The 24,101-nt window shown below is 42.6% G+C and overlaps 1 protein-coding gene across 3 annotated transcripts in view; it reads left to right on the top strand.

Annotated features, from left to right (window-relative positions):
* si:dkeyp-14d3.1 (transmembrane protein 132C) overlaps positions 1-24,101 on the top strand; it is a 1,066,091-nt gene that overhangs the window by 1,024,625 nt on the left and 17,365 nt on the right. For all 3 annotated transcript variants that reach the window (XM_059988236.1, XM_059988235.1, XM_059988237.1), the window contains one exon: positions 203-394. In XM_059988236.1, the coding sequence (XP_059844219.1) occupies positions 203-394 (192 nt within the window). The remainder of the gene's footprint in view (positions 1-202; positions 395-24,101) is intronic.

Raw genomic sequence — 24,101 nt, 5'->3', positions numbered from 1 at the left:
CTTCAGCTTGTCTTTGACAGGCTGAAAAATGTCACAAGTGTGTTTGTAAATACAATTGTTAAAAATTGTGTAAAATTAGCAAAATAAATGTTCTGAACATCAGTCGTGAATTTGATCTTGTGTTTGAGCTTTGGCAGGTCTGGTTAGGTGCAATAGACAGTGAGCGTGAATGTTTTAAATTTGAAATCTTTTTCTCTGGAAGGTGCTGTCGCCCCTTTCTGATTCTATCCTGGCTGAGAGAACAATCACCGTCATCGAGGAGAAGGTGACTGTCACGGATCTGGGAGTTCAAGTTGTAGCGGGACTCTCACTCTCCTTCCAGTTGAGTGCAGGCAGCAATCGTATCGTCACTGCGATCGCCACAGCAAAGGAACAGCTTCACACCCCAAAACAGGTATTTATTCTGAACCCTCCGGCTTTTAAAACCATTTTGGTCAACTCAGCCCTTCAGAAACCTTGCACGGTCCTGAATCGTTCTCCATTATCTAGGGTTGCCGGCAGCGGACACCCATCACCTCACAGAAGAGGTGGGGGGAAAATGAACTAATGTGTGTTATCCTCTCTGTCTTTTTGAAATTTCTGAGGTCAGTGGTGAATGCCTGTCTCTCTGATTTACAAGAGTCATAGAGTCAGAAAAGTACAGCACAGAAACAGGCCCTTGGCCCATCTAGTCCATGTGGAAACCATTTAAACTGCCTACTCCCATCGATCTACACAGGGACCATACTTCTCCCTGCCCCTACCTATCCAAACTTTGCTTAATTGTTGAAATCGAGCTCGCATGCACCACTTGTGCTGGCAGCTCATTCCACACTCACACGACTCCCCAAGTGAAGTTTCCCTCATGTCCTCCTTAAACCTTTCACCTTTCGCCTTTAACCCATGACCTCTGCTTGGAGTCTGACCCAACCTCAGTGGAAGAACGCTGCTTGTGTATTTACCCGATCTATACCCCTCATAATGCAGCAAGACGATGGCCCAAAATCGAATATGGAGGCGCCTAAAGTAGATCAAGAAAAGTGGATGCAAGGGAAAAGCAACTAAGATAATAATCCTTTCATGCTTTCAATCCTTTTACTTTGGAAGATATTGCAATTTTTCCTATGTTATTATGTGAAGGCCAAAGAATATTTAATACATTCTGAAATTAAACTACAATTTGAATAAAGATTTAAAGTAACTTTTTAGATAACTTAGACAACCATGAATATTTTTTTCTCTTCTATAATTATTTTAGATGCAGGTTGAATCCTGCCTCAGTTGAGCTATTTATGGTTATGTTATTTCATTCCTGATTAGTTAAGGTTTATATACTAATTTAGGTAATAGTGTAAACTGGTAAAAATTCTGCTGTCCATGACATATCTCTCCCGACTAAAGTCAGTGGAGTGGAAATGATATTCATGGGAGCCATATAAGACAAGGCTATTCCTCTATCATTTAAAGTCAGAACCACCTCCAGAAGCTTAAATAGTGCACAGTTTCCAGGCAGTAAGCTATAAATCAGGCAAAATTATCAATTTCAATGGTTAGCCATGGGAAGAGAAATAAAATAGTTGACTTTGGCAGCACTGTTGAGTTCAGCTGCATGTACGTAATGTAGCTTAGATAGACTATTGCGGGAAAAATAATCTTGCGAATAATCCTTCAAGAACAGCAGCTAATAACTTAGAGTGCATTACTATGTAAAGATTCTGCAGGAAAAGAATCAATTCTACTTAGCCGAAGTCTTTGATGCAGCAATAATTTAAATTTGCAATAATAGATTGTCTCCATTTCCTTATTCCATCTCCTTCTTGTTCTGTTAGCGTAAAAAGAGAATGGAATGAAACACTTAGATGTGACATGGTTTAATGCAGTTCTCATATATTTTTAATTTTGCTAAAACATTTGTTAGTATTTCCAGATGTATCCATTATTTTACCATATACATAAGCTTAACTGTCAGAGTAGTACAGTTCCAGGTTTTAGTCTTCTGGTCATGTTTACATTTTGGCCTTGATTATGCACAAAACTAAAAATCGCACAGAATCCGATTTTCTGATGTTGACAGGTTCAATTGTAAACTAACTTGGAACACACTCCACTTAGTAAACAAATTGGAGAATTGGCTGCTGCTATTACTCATATCCACAGCTATTGAGACTTTGAGACATTTCTTGTGTACTGAGATCCCTGACCTTGAATTGGTTCCAAAATCAATCTACTTTGCCCCGTCACATAAACATAACCAATAATGCAGCAGTCTGCCTTTAAGCATTTGGATGAGGCACTTATGAAGGATTCTTCTGTGAATACTAATAAAGATTTTAAATATAATAAAAAATAAGGGATTTGTGCTAAAGATTTTTCTTCATTTTACTGAGAAGCAGAAGGTGACTTGCATTTTTGTTGTACCTTCCACAACAGAATGCTGTCTTCAGGGTACAACTGAAGAATTGGTGCTGTTGTAACACAGGAACTTATGGCAGTTAAATTGTTCATAGCCAGCTCAAGGTCCCACAAACAGCATTGTCTTAATGTATTGATCATCAGTTTCTCTAATGTCGATTGAGAATACTCTCAGTGAGTATACATGCTGAGCGTACTTTAATGGTCTTCTGCTGCTGTAACCCATCCACTTCAAAGTTCAACATGCTTCAGAGTTGCTGTTCTGCACACACTGTAGTGATATGTGGGTACTTGAGTTACTATCGTCTACCTGTCAGCTTGAACTAGTTTGGCCATTCTCCTCTGAACCCTCATGAACAAGGCACTGAACTGCCACTCACTGGAATTTTTCTTTTTGCCTTCGTACCACTCACTGTATACTCGAGACTATTGTGCATTGAGAATCCCTGGAGATCAGCAGTTTCTGAGATACTCGAACCACCCCATCTGGCACCAATGACTATCCCATGATCAAAGTCACTTATATCACTTTTCTCCCCCATTCTGTTGGGCGACTAAACCTCTTGACTATGTCTGCATGCTTTTATGTATTGCACCACATGATTGGCTGATTAAATATTTGCATTAACAAGCAGAGTACAGATGTGCATAATAAAGTGGCCACTGAGAATAAATATTGGCCACCCAGGCTTATAAATCAATCCAACAGATTACTGAATGTGTGGCCATTATCAACTTAAGAAACCTAAGAGTTGGCATGTTCTTCATAGAATGGAAAGGTATGGTTTCAGCTATTAATGTTCCATCTTGCCAGCAGGGAAAGTGTTGGACTTGGGCTAGACATTAGAAGATACACAAGAGACTCTCAATCCCATGAGCGTTTCATGGGCAGTTCCGCAGCACAACTGACAAAGGCCTTAGAAGGTACAAGGCCACTGGCTGAGGAACAGTTTAAGTCATAGTGTGTGTTTGGAAATGTGGGAAAAAGGCAAAATTAACAGAGGACCTGTTGAAGCATCATCATGGTCAACTTAGCCATGGAGATTTGCTTGTAGAGTGAAATAATCTTCAAACATGGAAAGGATAAATAGCAACATTTGTGAGACATGCCTCTAATATTGAAATGAAGGAGCAAGCCAAAGCAAATAGCAGGCCATTCAGTCCTGAATGAATGAAGGGCTACAGTCAAAGGATACGAACATTGCCAGCCCATCAAAACAATGTTTAACAAACTCACATTTTGTGAGTTGAGAGATGAAAATTGAGAGATAAACAATTTCAGTGCTTCAAACCTTTTTTCACATATGATATGATTCAGGATATCACTGATCTCTTCCCTGAACCTCTTGGCTTCTTTGACCTTCTCCATTTTAGAGATGAAATGTTTATCAAAAACCTTAGCCATCTCCCACGGCTCCACACATCGATAGCCACACTGACTTTAAGGGGACTTATTCTCTCCATAGAGACTCTTTTGCATGTAATATACTTACAAAATTTCTTAAGATTCTCATTTACCTCAACTGCCAAGAGTATTTCATTTTCCCTTTTTGCCCTCCTTATTGCCTTCTTAAGTGTACCTCTAAATCCCCTATACTCCTTGAGCTCTGCTGCCCATGCTTCCTATCCTGAAGAAAGGTCTCAGCCTGAAACGTCGAGTATCTATTCCTCTCTATAGGTGCTGCCTGACCTGCGGAGTTCCTCCAGCAGTTTGTGTGTGTTGCTTTGCTTCCTTTTTCCTGATCTTTGCCTCAATGTCCCTCATCACCCAGGGGTTTTCTAATCCTGCCAGCCTTATCTTTTGTTCTAATGGAAACATGGTGGCCCTGATCGCCTCTTATCTCACCTTTAAAAGCCTCTCCCTCTCCTTTCCAGGTGACCCTTAAACTTTGAGCAGCCTCTCCCACTCAACCTTTGTAACTTCCTGATTAATGCCATCAAATTTGGCTTTGCCCCAGTTTGATCTCTGGATGGGTGCTATCTTTTTCCACAACTAACAGAATTATGTTCACTGGTCTTAAAACTGTTAGTTCTTTGATACCCAGTTGACACTTAAACAACTTGCCAAGCCTCACTACCCACAGGGAGGTCAGGCGTTGCCCTCCCCCAGAAGAGACATCTACAAATTGCTTGATAAAATGACCCTAAACTGTTAACAATCCTGACCCATGTAATCACTTAGCCCTGTGTCATTACTAGTCAGTAGGGAAGTTAAAAATCACCTACTATCTCCAATATATTACTCCTACAACCATCTGCAATCTCCCTATGTTTTAGCTCCTCTAATTCCTCTTGACTGTTGGGATGGAGACTATAGTAACAATCATACCACAGTCATCACCTCCTTCTTATTCCTAACTTCTACCCATATAGTCTCACTAGCAATTCCTTGCAGGAATATCTTCCCTAGGTACTGTTGTGATGTTCCCCGCAGAGTTTGTTGTCTTTTACGCTGTACTTGATCTTTCATTGTAATATTCTCTCCATTTGCTGAGTATGCCCACAGGGAAAAGAAATCGGGGGTCATATGTGGTGACGTATATGTACCCTGACAATAAAATTTACTTTGAACTTTGTACTTTTAAATATTGCAATTCTCTCTGGTCTCCAACTCCTGGGCTTGTAGCAACGGTATCCCAGAATGCTGAGCTGCTGAGTTTGCTATAGTCAAGTTTCTGTAATAGGCTCAAGTTTCAGTCAGAGGTCTCCTTGGGTTCAAAAGTTCAAAGTAACTTATAAAGTGCACAAACTGTATGTACATATATTACCTTGATTCATTTTCTTGCAGACATTCACAGTAAAACAAAGAAATGCAATAGAATCAATGAAAGACTACATGCAAAGACTGATAAACAAGCAATATGCAAAAAAAGACAAACTGAGCAAATAAATAATACTGAGAAGATGAGTTGTAGAGTCCTTGAAAGTGTGAAGCCTCCATTAGTCAACACCAGGCAGGTGTTGTGTCCTGCCTGGGCCGTACAATATCGAGAGAAAGCTGTTGCCTATGTAGTAGGCTCTCCTTCTTTATGCCTGTGATGAATCACAAAGGAACAGTGCAGACTGATACTGTTTGGCACCAGTAGCATCGCAGGAATTGCTAGTCAGCATTGAACTCAATGTAGGTCTTCCTTAGAGACTCGAACTCCAGATTTTTCCCTGGGGGTTTACTCCTGATAGCCGTAAGGCAGGAGAGGCTTGAGATCAGCATTTCCCTTCTCCTGGGTGAGCTAATAACTGTGACTGACAAGCCCCATCTACCTGAATAGACTGGTTTTAAGATGCCAGTAACCCCCCTTTGCCCCTTTTCCTGTCAGTGGAAATGGGTCCGCTGGCTTAGTAACTGAGCCACACGCGAAGGCCGGGAGCTGCACTTGGTTGTCACGGGCTCTTTGAGGCACACATTATTTGGGGCATTTAATAGGCAGTGGGAGCATGTCCCCATTACCACCACCCACTATAACAACCTTAAGGAACCGGTCCTTGAAAGTGAGTCCATAGATTGTAGAATCAATAGAGAAAGATCAGAGAGTCCACCTCCTGTTATTACCAATGAGTTAAGCTATTCAATTCCCCATAGACAGTGAGGGTCAACTCCCACAGAGTTCATGTCTCTGATCCATTATGCAACTAGTGTCAGCCCCCAGGGTCACTGTGGTTCAGTCATGCACCTGGACTTGCTATCCTAATATGCTGATAGAGTTATTCTCTGGAGCGTAGGAGAATGAGGGGTGATTTGATAGAGGTGTATAAAATTATGTTGGGTATAGATAGAGTGAATGCAAGCAGGCTTTTTCCATTTAGGCTAGGGGAGAAAAAAAACATAGGTCATGGGTTAAGGGTGAAGGGGGAAAAGTTTAAAGGGAACATTATGGGGGGGCTTCTTCACGCAGAGAGTGGTGGGAGTGTGGAATGAGCTGCCAGATGAAGTGGTGAATGCGGGCTCACTTTTGACATTTAAGAAAAACTTGGACAGGTACATGGATGAGAGGGGTTTGGAGGGATATGGGCCAGGTGCAGGTCAGTGGGACTAGACAGAAAAATGGTTTGGCACAGCCAAGAAGGGCCAAAAAGCCTGTTTCAGTGCTGTAATGTTCTGTGGTTCTGGTTGTTTCTTAAAATCAGTATCAGCATTTGGGGATCTATAACTTAACCCCAGTGTTATTCCTTTATCTATATAGTTTTCAATTCTCACCCAGATATCTTCACTAAGTCTTGATAAGCAGCTTCATGTTTAACTTCTCTCTTACGTATATCGGTGCTCCTCCACCTTTACCATCTTGCCTATCTTTCCTAATTAAAGAATATCCTTTAATACTATATTCATCACCGTCCTTTGAGGTCAGCCAGGTTTCAGTTAATTGCTATTATATCATACTCATACGCCCTTGCATTTAATTTCAGCACATTTCTTTTGTTCTTAATACTTCTTGCATTTACACAGGCCATTCTTAGTTTATTACTGATGTTCTTCATCCTATTCCAGCCCATTTTTATATTTTTTGAAGCCCATAATCAGTTTATGTCCTAATATGTTATTCTCCGCTAAGGTGTTTAAACAGTTGAGCCTGGCATGTTCTAAGTTCCCTGCCCCCTCCCCATTCCCTAGTTTCAACTAACAGGAGCATATGCCTGCCCTGTATATTAGTTACCCTCCGGTTCAAATGCAGCCTGTCCTGTCGTTACAGGTTCCATCTGCCCCTAAAGGTGCCCCAATGTCACATAAACCTATGCCCCTCTAACATACACCCCATGATCTGAGCTGCGTGTTAAATCTCCTAATCTCCACCATCTTACCTGGACTGGCGCGTGGCACAGGCAGAACTTCTGAGAAGACCACCTGGTCAGCCCTGTCCCTCAGCTTCCCACCGAACTCTTTATATTTCTCTTGCAGAACTGACCGCCTACCCTTACCTATGCCATTTGTTCCAATGGACAATGACTACTGGATCCACTCCAGCCCTGGGCAGGAGCTTATCTACTCATCCAGGGAGGTCTCCTACTTATGCTCCTGTAGACAGTAGATCATACGAGACTCCTTGTCAGTATAATCCTGATCCTCAACCCCCACCCCCCCAATAATTGAGTACCTTACTCTTTCCGTTTTATGGGCTTTAGGTTTAGGATTAAGGGGGGTCCTGTGGGGGTCCTACCTACCACCTTAGAGGTTTCAAAGTTGTCGTCGGAATCACTAGATGTTCAAATTGGTTGGACACTTTCAACTCTGGATGCCTCGGACAGTATGCACCTCTTACCCTACACCTCCTTCCCATGGTCACTCACCTGTCTCTTTCTTTTTCGTCTGGAGTCTCAGCCTGTGGCTTTCTTGGAGTGCACACCATCTGCCAAGTCCCTACAGCACCACAGGTCAGCCACCTCCTCCACAAGTGCAGCCGCCTTGTTCCCGAGCTGACATTTCTCACATATGAACTGTCCAGGAGAGCAATTCTCCGTCAATACGAACATGAGGCAAGGCTGTCATTGCAAAGGCAGCATTATTATACTTCACGGTGATAGAAATACTGAAGATGAAGTGATTGTATTTATTCAAATTTTTAGAAGTAAACTACTATTTATACTACTATTCCTACTTTGCTCCCCATGTACCAAATAGCAAGTATTGCGTCACGTGTGTTTGGACCTCCTCTGGACTTTATAGACTTGCATTCCCTGATCAATTCGCTTTCTCCACCGGTAGCTATACCATGAAGTGACTCTTGGTTCTGCCCTGTTACGCCTACAATGTCACCACCACTCTAATTATCGGTTTGCTTTTTCATCAAAAACGCGCCAAATGCCTCAATTACCTCCAGCACTAGTGAACTGTTTATGCAAAGGCAAAATAAACAACTCTATCAGAATATTAGAAAAGCAAGTTCTGATATTATAGCTATGGGCGACTTTAATTTCCCAAATACTGAGTGGGAGAACCCAGTGACTAATAGATTACAGGAGAGTGAATTCATTGAGTTATTGAATGATTGTTTTCTGACCCAGTATATAAATACACCGAAAAGAAGGGAGGCCTGAGTAGATTTGATCTTCTGTAACAATCAGGATAGAGCTTTGAGTTTGCAGGTTTTTGAGCCTTCAGGAACAATTCATCATAACATTGTTAGTCTCAAAGTTATTAGGGAGAATCATTAAATTGAAGACCAAAGCCATTAAACTGAATTTCAGAAAAGCAAAGTTTGTGCAGATGCAGCAAGTCTTCAGAAGGTAAACTGGAAGGGACTTCTTGACTTTGAGGCAGTTGATGAACAATGGGGTTGATTTAAAGAGGTAATACATAGTGCAGAAAATGTTCATACCCAAGATCAGGAGAAGCAATAAGAACAATAGATCAACTACATGGATCAATAAATATATACATAAAAATTATCGAAGAAAAGACAGCTATATGAGGAATACAGAAAAAATGGTAATGATGTTAACCATGGGGCATATGAAATTATGAGAGCTATAGTCCAGAGGGATATTTGGATGGTCAAAAGGCAGGTTGAGAAGGATATTGCCGCAAATGCAAAGAATGACCCCAAGAGATTTTTTCAAAACTTTAGTAGTAAAAGAAAAATCAAGGAGTAAGTTAAGTGTATTAAGAATAATAGTGGGGTGATAAATTATGCAGAGAAGGACATAGCGGATAGGTTTAACTCATATTTTGCCAAAATACCCAACTGCGAAGATGTTAGCAATATGCCAGTGAGCGTGGAGAAAAATAAGGTTGTTTTGAGTGACTTAGAGATCTTAGCTCTAAGCCCTGCTTCAGCTCAAAAGACTGGAGGTTAATCCATCTCCAGGGCCAGACTGCATATATCCAAGGGTACTTAAAGAAGTCTGGGATTATATGTCACAAACCCCTAACATGTGCTTTTCAAAAGTCAGTGAAGATTGGTGAAACCCCTGAGGACTGAAAATGGGCTAATGTTGTCCTGGTATATAAGAAGGGTGTCCACACTGACTATAGACCAGTAAGCATAACCTGTATTGTAGGTAAGATAATGGAAATAATAATACAGAGTGAGTTGGAAATGCCAAGAACAGGCATATTAGCAGAAAGCCAACATGGGTTCTGAATGAGGAAATCATGTTTTACTGATATGCTGGAGTTCTATGAAGAGGCAACTGAAATTTATGATAACAATAGAGCGGTTGATATAATATATTTGGACTTTCAGAAAGCTTTTGACAAGGTACCCTACAAGAGGTTAAAAATCAAATTATAGGAGGTAGGGATTCAGGGGAAGATGTCTGAATGGGTGCAGAATTGGCCCAAGAACAGAAAACAACAAATTATGGTGAGAGGATCATTTTCACACGTAGAAGATGTTAAGAGTGGGATTCCGCAGGGTTCGGTTTGGGGCCACTGCTGTTTTGGATTTACGTTAATGACTTGGATAAACACAGAGCAAATAAACTAGTAAAGTTTGCAGATGACACAAAATTTGGGGGATGGGCTGACAACACTCAGGTAGCAGAATCAATACAATTAGATCTAAACAAATTCAAAATGTGGGCAGATAAATGGCAGATGGAATTTAATGTAAGTATATGTAAAATATTACATACAGGAAGTAGAAATATTATATATAGATATACATTGGTGGGGGGTCTTGAGTTAGAAAGTGCACTCTATGAGAAAGATTTGGGTGTCCAGGTAGACTCATCCCTATCAACATCTAGATAATGTATAGAAGTGATCAGGAAGGCTACTAGAACATTGGGCTATATAATGTACTCAGTGAAGTTCAAGTCTAGAGATGTTCTCCTGAAGCTGTATAATGCATTTGTGAGGCCGCACCTTGAGTACTGTGTACAATGTTGGTCTCCATATTTTGTGAGGGATGAGGGATGTGAGTGATGAGACTCATTCCAGGTCTGTAGGGTATGAAGGAAGATTGAAAGAATTAAATCTTTCTAGGCTAAGTACACGTAGAATGAGAGGAGACATGATAGAAGTCTTCAACATCATTCAGGGTTTAAGTAAGGTAAATGCAGCTGCTACTTCAAAATAAACCATCAACAAGGACACTGGTCATAGATGGAGTCTGGTTAACGGGAGATTTCAAACTAACATCAGGAAGCATTTCTTTACACAATGAGTTGTGGACACATGGAACAAACTACCTTGTTGTGTACTTGAGAGTAGTACCTTGGAGACTTACAAATCTAAACTCAATAGTTATTTCAACACATAGGAATTTGGCAAATTTTGTTGGGCTGAGTGGCCTGTTTTGTCAAGAACTTCCAAATGTTCTAGAGTCATAGTTCAGATTTGATTCTTGCCAGTAGCTGAAGAGTTATATCAGGTTCATAATGAAGATCAAGAGCCATTTACAGGGTCCCCAGTCTTTGATGGGTGAACATGTAGGTACTTTGTTGTGAAGTTCAAGCCTGATCGAAAATGAGGCCATCAAACCAGCAGCAGTATGTCCAGCCAGAGGTAGATGTGAATGAGTAAAAGCTAAGGAGAGTGTGAAGGTTTCAATTTATTCCCATTTGCTTAAGATCTGACATACATCATCAGTGGACAGTTTACTTTTCCGTAGAGAGAGTGAAGAGCTCTTTTACTCTCTTTCAGTCACTTTACAGCCACTAAAGCACTTTAAAGTGGATACAACCCCAGCAATAAGGTGGTATTTGTAATTTTAATGGAGCGTGTAATGACAGATTGGTATCTTGGGTTGTTACCGATGGCAGTTTACTAGTGCTTAGCTATTCAATACATCGTATCCCTGACCTTTCCATTTAAGCTGCGAGAAGCAGAAAGTGCAAAGAGAAAGCGTACATTCCTTGCTACCGAGGCAATTAAAACAACAAAAACCTATCCCCAATGAATTCTCGTTTGAAATGTATATTTATTGTCTTCATCTCCTCCTGCAGCGATATCCCCCACTGACCAGCAAAGAGTTGACACTTAGGCAGGAAGAAGGAAGATGGAACAAAACTCTGGAACTGGCCCACCGCCCAGTTTCAGTCCCCAGCTGTCTGCACTACCTGTGGGTACAGGGGCTGGCTCATCAACTCTGATTGATTGATGAGACAAAGAGTTCATCAGGCTTCAGGTGCTCGAGGCTGAGATTTTGCCCACAGAATGTCCTGATAGCATTTGGACTGATCCATTTATAAATGGTTCTAATGGAATTAAAGAATTAAAAATTATATGTTTCAATTGATGGCTGGCATCAATTGAAGTAAAATTAAATGGCTGGCACAGTAGCTTAGTGGTTAGCACACTGGTTTACAGCACCAGCGACCCGGGTTCAATTCCCGCCGCTCTCTGTGAAGAGTCTGTACATTCTCCCCGTGACTGCATAGGTTTCCTCCAGGTGCTCCAGTTCCCTCTCACGTTCTAAAGATGTACGGTTTTGTAAGTAAGCAGGCCACATGGATGTAAATGGGCATCATGGGCTCATTTGGCTGCAAGGGCCTTTTACCATGTTGTATCTCTAAATAAATAAATGTTTAGAAGGATATGGACCAAGTGCAGGTAAATAGAACTAGTGCAGTTAGACAACCCGGTCGGTGTAGATGAGTTGGGCTGAAGGCCCTGATTTCTGTTCTGTGTGGCTCTACAGTTATAAAATAACTTAAAGTGCCAGAAATTAATTTAAAACACTCAGAGAAAGCAAATCAAGCAAGCTGCTTGATAAAGAAATTGGTAAATTGGTTCATACCATCACATTTACCAAGGTACAGTGAGATTATTTCAGTAAAACAATATCAGAGCGCAGAATCAAGTGTTACGGTTGTAGGGAAAGGGCAGTGCAGGCAGACAGTGAGACGCAAGACCATAAAGAGGTACTTTGTGAGGTTTTAAGGTCTATTTTTTCAAACTGGGAGACTGTTCAGTCGTCATATTCTAGTGGGATAGAAGCTGTTCTCGAGCCTGGTGGCGGGAACGTGATTTCAGGTTTTGCCCACCGGGAGGAAGGAGAATGTCCAGTGCGGGTGGAGTCTTTGATTATAATGACTGTTACTGGTGTCCCTGGTGTAAAACTGGGGTGGGGGGTGGGGTTGCAGTATGGCAGCGATCCCTCAGCTTGGTACGTGAATGCACAGTGGTGAGACCTGTGTAGGAAGCAACACCCCAGCACTTGGCTCAGCATCTCAGTTCAAGGAAAGTATGAGGCAGTCTCATGGTTTCAACATGGGGGGAGGGGGGTTGAGGGAAGGTGATGGTGGACGCTAGGGGAAGCCAGAGAAGACTTGCCAAAGGAAGAGGAGCAAATGGAGCTGAGACCTCGCCCTTCCTCCCTCTTCACCTCCACTGTCTGGCAGAATTGATCATTCTGCATTGGTTGATAATAATTGTAAGCGTTTGCCAGGGTGTGTGGAGTAGGTGGAATGGATTTATTGGTAAAGTCGTTAGGATTTACAGCAGGAGCTCATTAAAAACTGCAGTGACAAGTGAAGGTATCAATATCAGAGGGACTAAAGCAGGCACGCACGCAGCAGTCAGCACATACTTTCAGGCTGGGGCTTTGTCAGGAGTTGCACCTGTGCAGGCTAACCATTTATCATTAGTCTTAAATGTATCATTAGTCTTAAATGTGATAGAAAAGATCAGGTGGAGTGTTTAAGCATACACAAACCAGTTCTGTGTTTTCTTCTCTGCTGAAGGTGCCTGTCTGGTTCAAGTAGTTGCTTTTATTGCCATCTTAGATAATTGTCAAAAGTTTGATGATGGTAGCATTTGATTAAAGGCTTAGCTTGTTCCCCCATAAACAAATATCATTATCCGAGCAAATAATAATAACTGGAGCTCTTTGCCAGCAGATGTGTCCTTTGCTCATTTGAAAGGAAGAAAGCAAAAAAAAACATTAATTTTCAATGAAGCCCAAGAAAGATGCATCCAGACTCTGAGGTTTGAATTCCAGTTTTTCACGTCTGCACATCGATGAGGATGAATGGGCTTTCAGTTCTGCTACACCTCCAAGGCCTTGGCTTGTTGTACCTTCACTCCAACAACCCATTGGCACCTCTTTTTTTACATTATTCCAGCCTCTCGGACAGCGATGACCTTAACTGCTCCACCATTGGTCCCTATTACAATGGAATGCGTTATTTCATCAATAGTCAACACACCCAAAGGTGTGCTGGGGGCAGCCTGCAAATGTGGCCTTACATTCTGGTGCCAATATAGCACGCCTGTGAGCCTTGGCAGAACAACACAGAACACAACAAGTAACAAAACATTAACTACAAAACAAGCCCTGTTCCTCTCACCTGCCCAGGTACCATACATTTGCAGTACTCCGAGCCCAGGACAGACTCTTCATCCTCCAGCCTCCAATGGACTCGAACTCGCAGACATTGGGCCTCCAACTTCCCCAGTGGACTTGCACACTTGGGCTCTGGTCAACGGGCCTTGACTTCCAGACTTCCAATTCGCCCTTCAGTTCTCGATCCACGGCATGGACCCCAGGAACCGCCAATCACTCTATACTAGGCCTCGAACTGCATTCTCACCGTTTTGCACCCCAAGGGTTCATCGCACCTCCTAATAGTCACTTCCTGTGTCAAGCACATCTCCATATATGCAAACATATTCAATACCTGCAAACTCAACATGGCTCCCAACAAATTTAAATTATTGCACATGCCCCAGAAAAAATTCTCTTTAAACCACTTCCTCCTCTTTTCCAAAATACTTCTTGAAGCCTTCCTCCTGCTCTGTCCCAAAACCTCCTCATAAATCTGGGTGTGAAACCCTTTTTATTTGGATATGGAACTACGTCGGAATATTTTGCCATTGTAAACGTGTGGCAATACAATCTGTTGGTGGATATCATACGTCTGGAGGTTTAAGGGGAATTTATTGTCTGTTCTTGGGGATCTTTGTTGAATTCAGAATCGGAATCAGGTTTAATATCACCAGCATAGGTCATGATATCTGTTGTTATGAGGCAGCTGTACATTGAACTACAGAAAAATAAAAATAGTAAATTATATATCTATAAAATTAAATAAGTAGGGCAAAAAGAGAAAAAAAATTTACATAGTGTTCATGGGTTCAATTTTCATTCAGAATTCTGATGGCAGATGGGAAGGAGCTATTCCTGAATTGTTGAGTGTGTGCCTTCAGGCTTCTGTACCTCCTTTATGATGGTAGCAATCAGTAAGTTCAAGGTCAAAGTAAAATTCATTATCAGAGTAAATACATGTCACCACATACAACCCTGAGGTTCTTTTTCTGCGGGCAGACTTAGCAAATCTATAGAACAGTAACTGTAAACAGGATCTGTAAACTTTAAACATCAGGAACTGTAAACTTACTGTGCAAATGCAGATAATGAATAACTAGCAATATGTAATGAGCATGAAATAACAAGATACGAGAGTCCTTAAATAAATGTAGTTATCCACGTTTGTTCTAGAGCCTGATGGTTGAGGAGTAGTAACTCTTCTTGAACTTGGTGGTGTGAGTCCTGAGGCTCCTATACCTTGTACCTGATGGCAGCAGTGAGAAAAGAGCCTGGCCTGGCTGGTGACGATCTTTGGTGATGGATGCTGCTTTTCTATGGCAACGCTTCATGTAGATGTGCTCAATGGTTGGGAGGGTATTACCCATGATGCACTGGGATGAATCCACTACCCTTTATAGGATTTTTCACTCAAAGGCTTTTGTGCTCCCATACTAGGCCATAATGCAGTCAGTCAGAAGACATCTCCTCCTCACTAACAATCAACAGTGGCACAGCTCAGGAATGTATACTTAGCCCAGTGCTCTGTTTTCTCCATACACATGGCTGAGCCTAGCTCAAGTGTCATCTATAAATTTGCTGATGATCTGACCATTGTTGGCAGAATCTCAGGTGGAGACGAGAGGGCGTACAGGAGCGAGGTATACCAGGTGGTTGAGTGGTGTCATAGCAATAACCTTGCACTCAACATCAGTAAGACCAAAGAGCCAATTGTGGACTTCAGGAAGAGTAGGACAAGAAAACGTGAACCAATTCTCATAGAGGGATCAGAAGTGAAGAGAGAGGGAATTTAAAGATCTTTGAGGATCTAACCTGATCCCAACATATCAATGCAGCTATGAAGAAGGAAAGACAATGGCTATATTTCTTTAGGAGTTTGAGGAAATTTGGTTTGTCACCTAAAACACTCAAAAACTTCTAGAAAAGTACTGTAGAGAGCATTCTGACAGGCTACATCACTGTCTGGTATAAGTCAGCTCCATCTTGGCTACAAGCCTCTGTAGTATCCAAGACATCTTCAAGGAGCGGCGTCCATCATTAAGAATCCCCATCACCCGGGGCATACCCTTTTCTCACTGTTACCATCAGGTAGGAGGTACAGAAGCCTGAAGGCACACACTCAGCGATCCAGGAACAGCTTCTTCTCCTCTGCCATCCGATTCCTAAATGGACATTGAACCCGTGAACACTACCTCACTTTTATTATTTCTGTTTTTGCACTACTTTTAACTAAGCTATTTAATACACACTCATACACACACACACACACACACACACACACACACACACACACACACATATATATATATATATATATATATATATATATATATATGTATATGCACACTTACTGTAATTGATTTACTTATTTTTTCTCTATATTATCATGAATTGAATTGTACTGCTGCCGCTAAGTTAACAAATTTCACGACACAGGCCGGTAGTAATGAACCTGATTCTGATTCTGCTGAGCCACTGATCTGAACCTTTGCACTTGAAAACAACATGCCATTATATTCTGTTATTTTCCTCTATATTAACACTTTACATTCCATATGGGTAGTCTTCAACCTAATGGCACTAATATCAATTTCTCCTTCCAGTTAAAAAAAATTCCCTCCCCCTCCCCTCTTCTTCTATTCTCCACACTGGCCTCTTCCCTTTTCTCACCTGCCTAGCCCCTCCCCCTGGATCCCTTTCTCCTCTGGTCCACTCTCCTCTCCCATCAGATTCCTTCCTCTCCAGCCCTTTTCCCTTCTCCTAGCTACCTCCTTCTCCTCCCACTACCTCTTTATTCTGGCATCTTCCTCCCTCCTTTCCAGTCCTGATGAAGGGTCTCAGCTCAATACTTTGATTATTTGTTAATTTCTATAGATTGTGCCTGATCTGCAGACTTGCTCCAGCGTTTTGTGTGTGTTTACCTGGATTTCCAGCATGTGTGTATTTTCTCATGTTCATAATGTGCCATTTGACTGTTTCTATTTTCCTCCAATGCTGCCACGTTGGTAGCATTTCAGTATGCTCCCCTGGGTGCAAATGAGCTTACTGGTAGGTGGGTGGCTATCTTAGGGTGATAACCCATCACTGCAACGCTGAGCACTACATTCCATACAGTGTGAAATGTCCCATCAGTGGGCCTAATTCAATCCGAATATCAACATGACCCCTTGGGTTCATGAATCGGTGAGAATGGAGTTCAAAGTGTAGTGTTTGGGGTCCTGTCATCAGCAACTCCAGAGTTCGAGGCCTGGTAATCGGAGATTGGTGGGTCGTGAGGCCGATGTTGAGAATAGAGACTCAGGTCAAATTGGACATCCAGAGTTCAAGGCCTGGTAATCGGTGATTGGTGGGTCGTGAGGCCGATGTTGAGAATAGAGACTCGTAGGTCAAATTGGACATCCAGAGGTCGAGGCCTGGTAATCGGTGATTGGTGGGTCGTGAGGCCGATGTTGAGAATAGAGACTCAGGTCAAATTGGACATCCAGAGGTCGAGGCCTGGTAATCGGTGATTGGTGGGTCGTGAGGCCGATGTTGAGAATAGAGACTCAGGTCAAATTGGACATCCAGAGTTCAAGGCCTGGTAATCGGTGATTGGTGGGTCGTGAGGCCGATGTTGAGTATAGAGACTCAGGTCAAATTGGACATCCAGAGGTCGAGGCCTGGTGACTAGAGCCCCGGTCTGTAAATCTCTGTAAGTCCACTAAGGTAGTCAAAGCCCACGTCGGTATATCTGCGTCTGAATCCAAGTCCTCTGGAGGCTGGAGGCCGAAGATTATGCACTGCCTTGGAGTTAGAAGACTTTGGGAGGAAGGAACAGGGCTTGCTTTTGCTGTTGTTGTTTTGGTGGTCCTGTTTTGATCTGTGTTCTGCCGGGCTGGGAGTGCTAAACTGGCACAGGAATGTGTTGGGACATTTGCAGGCAACATCCAGCACCCTCTTGAGTATGTGTGGTCGTTAACACAAAGGATGCATTTCGCAGTTTGTTTCAATGTACATGCGATAAGTAACTAGAATCTTGAAACTTGAAACACGTTTCGATTAGGCATGGTGGATAATGGGGCAGCTACCTTTTTAAAAAACATCTTGGTAAGCTATCCCCGGAAATCCATGCTCTGCTCATCTTCCCGCCTCCTTAATGGTGATACAGTTCTTCTTGCCCTTACCTACCACCCCGTGAGCCTCCACATCCAACACATCATTCTCTGCAACTTCCACCATCTCCAGAGGGATCCTACCAGCAAACACATCTCTACTGTCCCCCCTCCACCACAGAAAGATTGCTCCCTCTGTGAATTACTCATCTAACCGTTCAAAGGTACATTTAATGTCAGAGAAATGTATACAATATACTTACTGAAATACTTTTTCTTCGCAACCATCCATGAAAACGGGAGTTCCCTCAAAGAATGAATGACTGTCAGACATTAGAATCCCAAAGCCACCCCCCCCCAGCTCCCCCCTACCATGCACAAGCAGCAGCAAAGCAATGACCCCCCCACCCTCACCACCAAAACAAAGCATCAGCACCCACCACCGAGCACTCAAACATGCAGCAAAGCATCAATAAAGACACAGACTTGCAGTAGCCCAAAGACTACTCATTCACCCAGTATTTGACTTACCACAGGCTCGCTCTCTCCCTAATAAGGGAGAAAGAGGTGTCTCCATTTTACAGCGAGAGGGGAGACATAACAAATGACTCTCTGATCTGTGTTAGAAGTCCGTTGCGTCGCTTTGTCCGAGCTCCATGCCCAAAGAACTCGAGTCTCCGGGCACACAGCCAGCTCGCTGCTTTCGATCTTCCGTCTCCCTCCCCACTCATCCTTACGAGTAGCCGAAGTGTTACACCTGCCCGTTCACCTCCATTCAAGGTCCCAAAAAGGCCTTCCAGATGAGGCAACACTTATCCTGTGAAGCTGCTGAGGTCGCCTTTTGTATCCGGTGCTCCTGAAGTGGCCTCTGATTCCCATTCCTATTCCAGCACGTCGATCCACAGCCTCCTCTTGTGCCACGATGAGGCCACCCTCAGGGTGAAGGAGCAACACTGTATATTCCATCTGGGTTGCCTCCAACCTGATGGCATTAATATAGATGTCTCCTTCCATTTCCTCCCCCTCCCCTCTTCTTCTATTTCCACTCTGGCCTCTTACCTCTTCTCTCCTGCCTATCTCCTCCCCCCATTCCCTCTCCTTCCCTTTCTTCCATGGTCCACTCTCCTCTCCTACCAGATTCCTTTATCTCCAGCCCTTTACCTTTCCCACCTACCTAGCTTCGCCTATCACCTTCCAGCTTCCTTCCCCTCCCCCCCCCGCCTTTTTATTCTGGCACCTGACTCCTTCCTCTCCAGTTCTGAATAAGAGTCCCAGCCCAAAACATCGACAGTTTATTCATTTCCATAGATGCTGCCTGACCCGCTGAGTCTTTCCAGCATTTTGTGTGTGTTAGTTTGGATTTCCAGCATCTGCAGAATGTCTTGTGTTTTTGATAAGCTGTTGGTCCCACAAATTGATAGATTTTGAAACAAATTTGAGATACAACTTGGACTGCCCAGCACAGAGAACAGAATTATGTACTCAGTGGCTGTTTATCAGGTACAAGGAGTATCTAATAAAGAGGGCGCTGAGTGTATTTCTGTATTATCTTTCTGCTGTTGTAGCTCATCAACTTAAACCAGTCTGGCCATTCCTCTCTGACCTCTCTCATTAACCAGGCATTTTTGCCCACTGACCGCTTGTTCACTGGATGTTTCGTTTTTGTTTCTCACAGCATTTTCTGTAAACTGTAGCAACTGATGTGTGTGAAAATTCCAGGATATCTGCAGTCTGTCAGGTACACAAGCCACCCCATCTGGCACCAGCAATCATTTAATAGTCAAAGTCACTTAGATCGCATTTCTTCCTCATTCTGATGTTTGATCCGAACACAACTGATCCCGTGGACAGTGTCTGCATGTTTTTATGCATCAGGTGGCTGCCACATGATTGGCTGACTAAATACTTGCATTAATGAGCAGGTGTACCTGATAAAGTGGCCACTGAAGGCAAGTAGCAGCCAGCAAGTATGGGACTGAGGCCAAGTTTGCAAATGGCAGCATTATTTCTCACACTTGCTCCATGTTGGAATTACATGATAACCATTGCAAGGCAATGATAATTCAGGTTTAATCTTCTCAGGCAGCTGGTGTGATGACCATGTTAAAGGCCCTTGTTACTGTATTATAAACATGTCTGCAGCTTTGTGAACAGAGCAGTATGAAGGGATGCAACTGCTGAAGATTAATATTCTTGTGTCTGTAATTGCTTCTGCCACTATGAATTTTTGATGTTTAGTTTAAAGCTAACATTGAAACTATTTTCTGTGCTGGCAGATCACATGTACAATGTTACGTAATACTTTCTTCTTATTAATATTCTCTTCCTTAATTTCCATAAGGGAAGAAATAACAACAAGGAATGTGCATCATTAAAAATGATAGCAGATCTCAGTCCAAGGCTCTGATGGGTTATGTTTTGTAGACAGTAAAATGATCCACTTATACCCAACTTCTCTATGAGAGCAAGCAACCCCTGTGTTATGGATTTCCTCCTTTTTCTACATTAACTACATGAGCTTCAGCTGAAGGACACCTCTGGCAGTCGTCACACTAATGACACCGAGCAGGTTAAAAATTCAATCACACCGACAATCTTTGGCAGCAAGCTGATTTTTGATACATTTTACAGAGAAGGAGATGAAAAGGGGGGGTGTGCGCTTGTGACTGGAACAGCAAATGGAACATGATGAACCTGTAAAGCTATTTTGAACAGCACGTTAGTGAACCGACAAGGGAAACTGCTGCTAAGGTCTGGTCCTGTGCAAGAGGACAGGTAAAATTAATGATCTTATAGTTAGGAATCCTCTTGGAATGTCTGATCACAGTACAAATGAATTTCTCATACAAATAGAGGGTGTAACAGTTCAGTCTAAAACCAATGTATTATGCCTAAATGATGGACACGGTAGTGGGACGAAGGAGGAGCTGGCGAGCATTGACTGGGAAGCAGCTATATTTTGGGACAGTAGACATGCAATGTAAGACTTCTAAAGATATTTTTCATGGTACTCAACAGAAATATATTCAACAGAAGTTAATGTAAGGACAGAAAGGGTGGGCAAAGTTAACCTTGGGTAACTAAAGAAATGAAAAAAGGCATCCAAATAAAACTCATGCATAAAAAAAGCCACCAAGAGTAGTGTGAAACCAGAATGTTAAAAAGGATCAAAGTACCACAAAACAAGCAATAAGGAAAGAGAAGATAGATTGTGTAAGTAAACCAACACAAAAGATAAAAACAGATTGTAACATTTTCTATAATTATATAAAGCACAAAGGGGTGGCTAAGGTCAACATAGGTCCCTCAGAAGGTGAGAAGGGGGAATTAATATTGGATAATGTGGAAATGACTGAGTCCTTGAGAGACGGTTTTTTTGATTGTCTGCACCATGGATGACATGTCTAATGTGGAATATATAGATGTTATGGATTCAATAGGATGTGAAGACCTTAAAACAATCACTGTCACTAAAGTGATAGTGAAGAGCAAGCTAGTGGGCCTAAAGGTAGAGAACACTCCTGGTTCTGATGGGATGCATCAGGAAATGGTGGAAGTTGTAATAGATGAGTTGGTGATAATTGACCAAAATGATTTGGATTCTAAGCAATTCCCGGCAGATTGGAAGACAGTGAATATGAGGCCACTGTTTAAAAAAGGATGTAGGCAAGAGGCAGGTAACTATAGGCCAGTTAACTTAATGTCTGTAATGCTGGAAGCTATCATTAAGAAAGAAATAGCAAGGCATGGATTCATGATGGGCAGGACCTATTTGACAAACTTACTGGAGTTCTTTGAGTGTATAGTGAATGCTGCGGACAGAGGGGAGCAGTGAATGTTGTATACTTAGATTTCCAGAAGACATTCAATAGTGTGCCACATAAAAGACTTATCCATAAGGATGCATGGATCTGGAGCTAATGTATTAGTGTGGAAGAGAGCAGAGAGTAGGGATAAAATGGTACTTCTGTGGTTGCAAAAAGTGGAGTGCCACAGGAGTTCACTGGGCTCACACGTTTTTACCATATATTAATGATTTGGAAGAAAAGACCCAGTGTAGCATACCTAAGTCTGCTGATGGCAGTAAATTGAGTGGAAAAGCAAATTGTGCAGAGGATGCCAAATGTCAGCAGTGCAATCTAGATAGATGGAGCAATCTGGCAGATGGAGCACAACATTGGTAAATGTGAGATAATCCACTTTGGAAGGAAATTTAGAAGATTGGATTATTAGTTAAATGGTGAAAGATTACAACATGCTGTTGTGCAGAGCGACTTATGCACGAATCACAAAAGTTGGTTTGCAGGTGCAACAGGTTATCAAGCAGGCAAATGGAATATTGGCTTTCATTGCTGAACAGATTGAATTTGAGAACATCATACAACTGTGCGTGGTAGCATTGAGGCCACGCCCGGGCTACTGTGTGCAGTTCCAGTCTCCTTACTTGTGAAAAGACATACCAGCTTTGGAAAGAGTGTAGAGGAGGTTCACCAGAGATTACCGCCTGATTCCCAAGATTAGCGGACTATAATTGCCAGAATTAAGAAGAGTGAGAAGGGGTCAAATGAGTACATATAAAATTTTGTAAGGGATAGATAAGATAGAGGTAGGAAAGTTGTTTCCTGGAATCTGAGACCAGAACTAGGAGACATAGTTTCAAGGTCGGGGGAATAGATTTCAAAGTCAAGTAAATTTACTATCAAATTGCATATGTATCACTGTATACAACCCTGAGATTCAGTTTCTTGCGGGTTTTCACAGTAAAAGCAAAGAAACCCGATGGAATTGATGAAAAATTGCTCACAACAAAGGTTAACAAACAACCAAAGTGTAAAAGACAAAAAATCGTGCAAATCCAATAAAGAAAGAACAAAATAATAATAATTAAATAAATAATACACATTGAGTACGTAAGTTGCAGAGTACTTGAAAGTGTCCATAGGTTGTAGAATCAGTTCAGTGTTGAGGTGAGTAAAGTTACCCACTCTGGTTCAAGCGCCTGATAGGGTAATAATTGTTCCTGAACCTGGGGTGTGGGAACTGAGGTTCCTGTACCTTTTTCCTGATAGTAATAGCGATAACAGAGCATGACCAGGATGGCGGATGCTGCTAGCCTGCAACAGCTCTCCTTGTAGATGTGCTCAATAGTGGGGAGTGCTTTACCTGTGATGGACTAGGCTGTATCCAACTCTTTTTGTAGGTTCATTGGTGTTTCCATCCCAGGCTATGATGCAATCAGACAGCATATTCTCCACCGTGCATCTGTAGAAGTTTGTCAAAGTTTTAGATGACAGACCGAAGCTTGACAAGAAAGTAGAGGCACTGCCATGCCTTCTCGGTACTGGCACTTACGTGCTACACCCAGGACTGATCCTCTGAAATGATCATGTGGGAACATTCAAGTCACTGAGCCTCTCCATCTCTGAAACCCCCGATGAGAACTGGCTCGTGGACTTCTATTTTCCTTCTCCTGTAGTCAATAGCCAGATTCCCAGCTATGGGTAAATAGCCTTGTGGGCAGTCTCGGGAGAGGTGAAGGCCACGGGAGTGAACCAAGACAGGAAATCCAGAGTGCAGCCCCTAAAGCGGCTGGACGCCACTGAACACCCTTCTGGCAGCTTCCTGCAGCCAAGCTAGTGCCAAACATATTGCTTCACTTTCTTATAGACTACACCAGTGAGGCCGAGAAGATCTCCATACCTTCCACCCAGGGCTGTTTGCAGTGCCAGAACCAACACGGGAGGCAGCAGCTATGAGTGATAAGCCCTCGCCGACTGGCATAGGAAATGGGCGCTACGGGCTGTTGTCGATGGTGGGTGGGATTTCACATCCCACTGGTCAGCTACCGCCCACCTCGAGCTGGGAACCCCCGGCTAATAAGGTGCTGACCCGCAATGGGTGGGTGCTTGGAGCTCAGAGGAGACTGCACACCTATTGTCCTTCGCGACAGGCAGATCCCATCATCACCATCATCAGTCAATGTCAACTCTTTGGTTTGGTTTGGATGGAGATTAGGAGAAACTGCTTTCTCCGGAGAGTAGTGAATCTATGGAGTCCTTTGTCCAGGGAAGCAGCAGAGGTTTTGCCTCATTAAATATACTTCAAGGCACAATTAGGTAGATCTTTTCATAGCAGGGCAACGAGGGTGATGGGGAAGGGCAGGTCGGCAGAGCGGAATCCATGACCAGATTGGCCATGATCTCATTGAATGGCGGAGCAGGCTTGACGGCCTGCTCCTGCTCCTATTTCATACGGCCTTTTAAAAAAAAAACAGTTGCTATTAAAAAGGTATGGAGTTTCACATAGATTTAGACTCCGCACAAAAAAAAAGCTTTTCATGCCCAGAAACTTCTTAAGATTAATTATTGCTTGATAGACTAATCACAGTTACATCTCATACAAGGCTTAAAGT

This window comes from Hypanus sabinus, chromosome 13 (assembly GCF_030144855.1).
Source record: "Hypanus sabinus isolate sHypSab1 chromosome 13, sHypSab1.hap1, whole genome shotgun sequence".
Lineage (NCBI taxonomy): Eukaryota > Metazoa > Chordata > Chondrichthyes > Myliobatiformes > Dasyatidae > Hypanus > Hypanus sabinus.
Note: the sequence above shows the minus strand (reverse complement) of the source record. Positions and strands in the feature narration are given on the sequence as shown.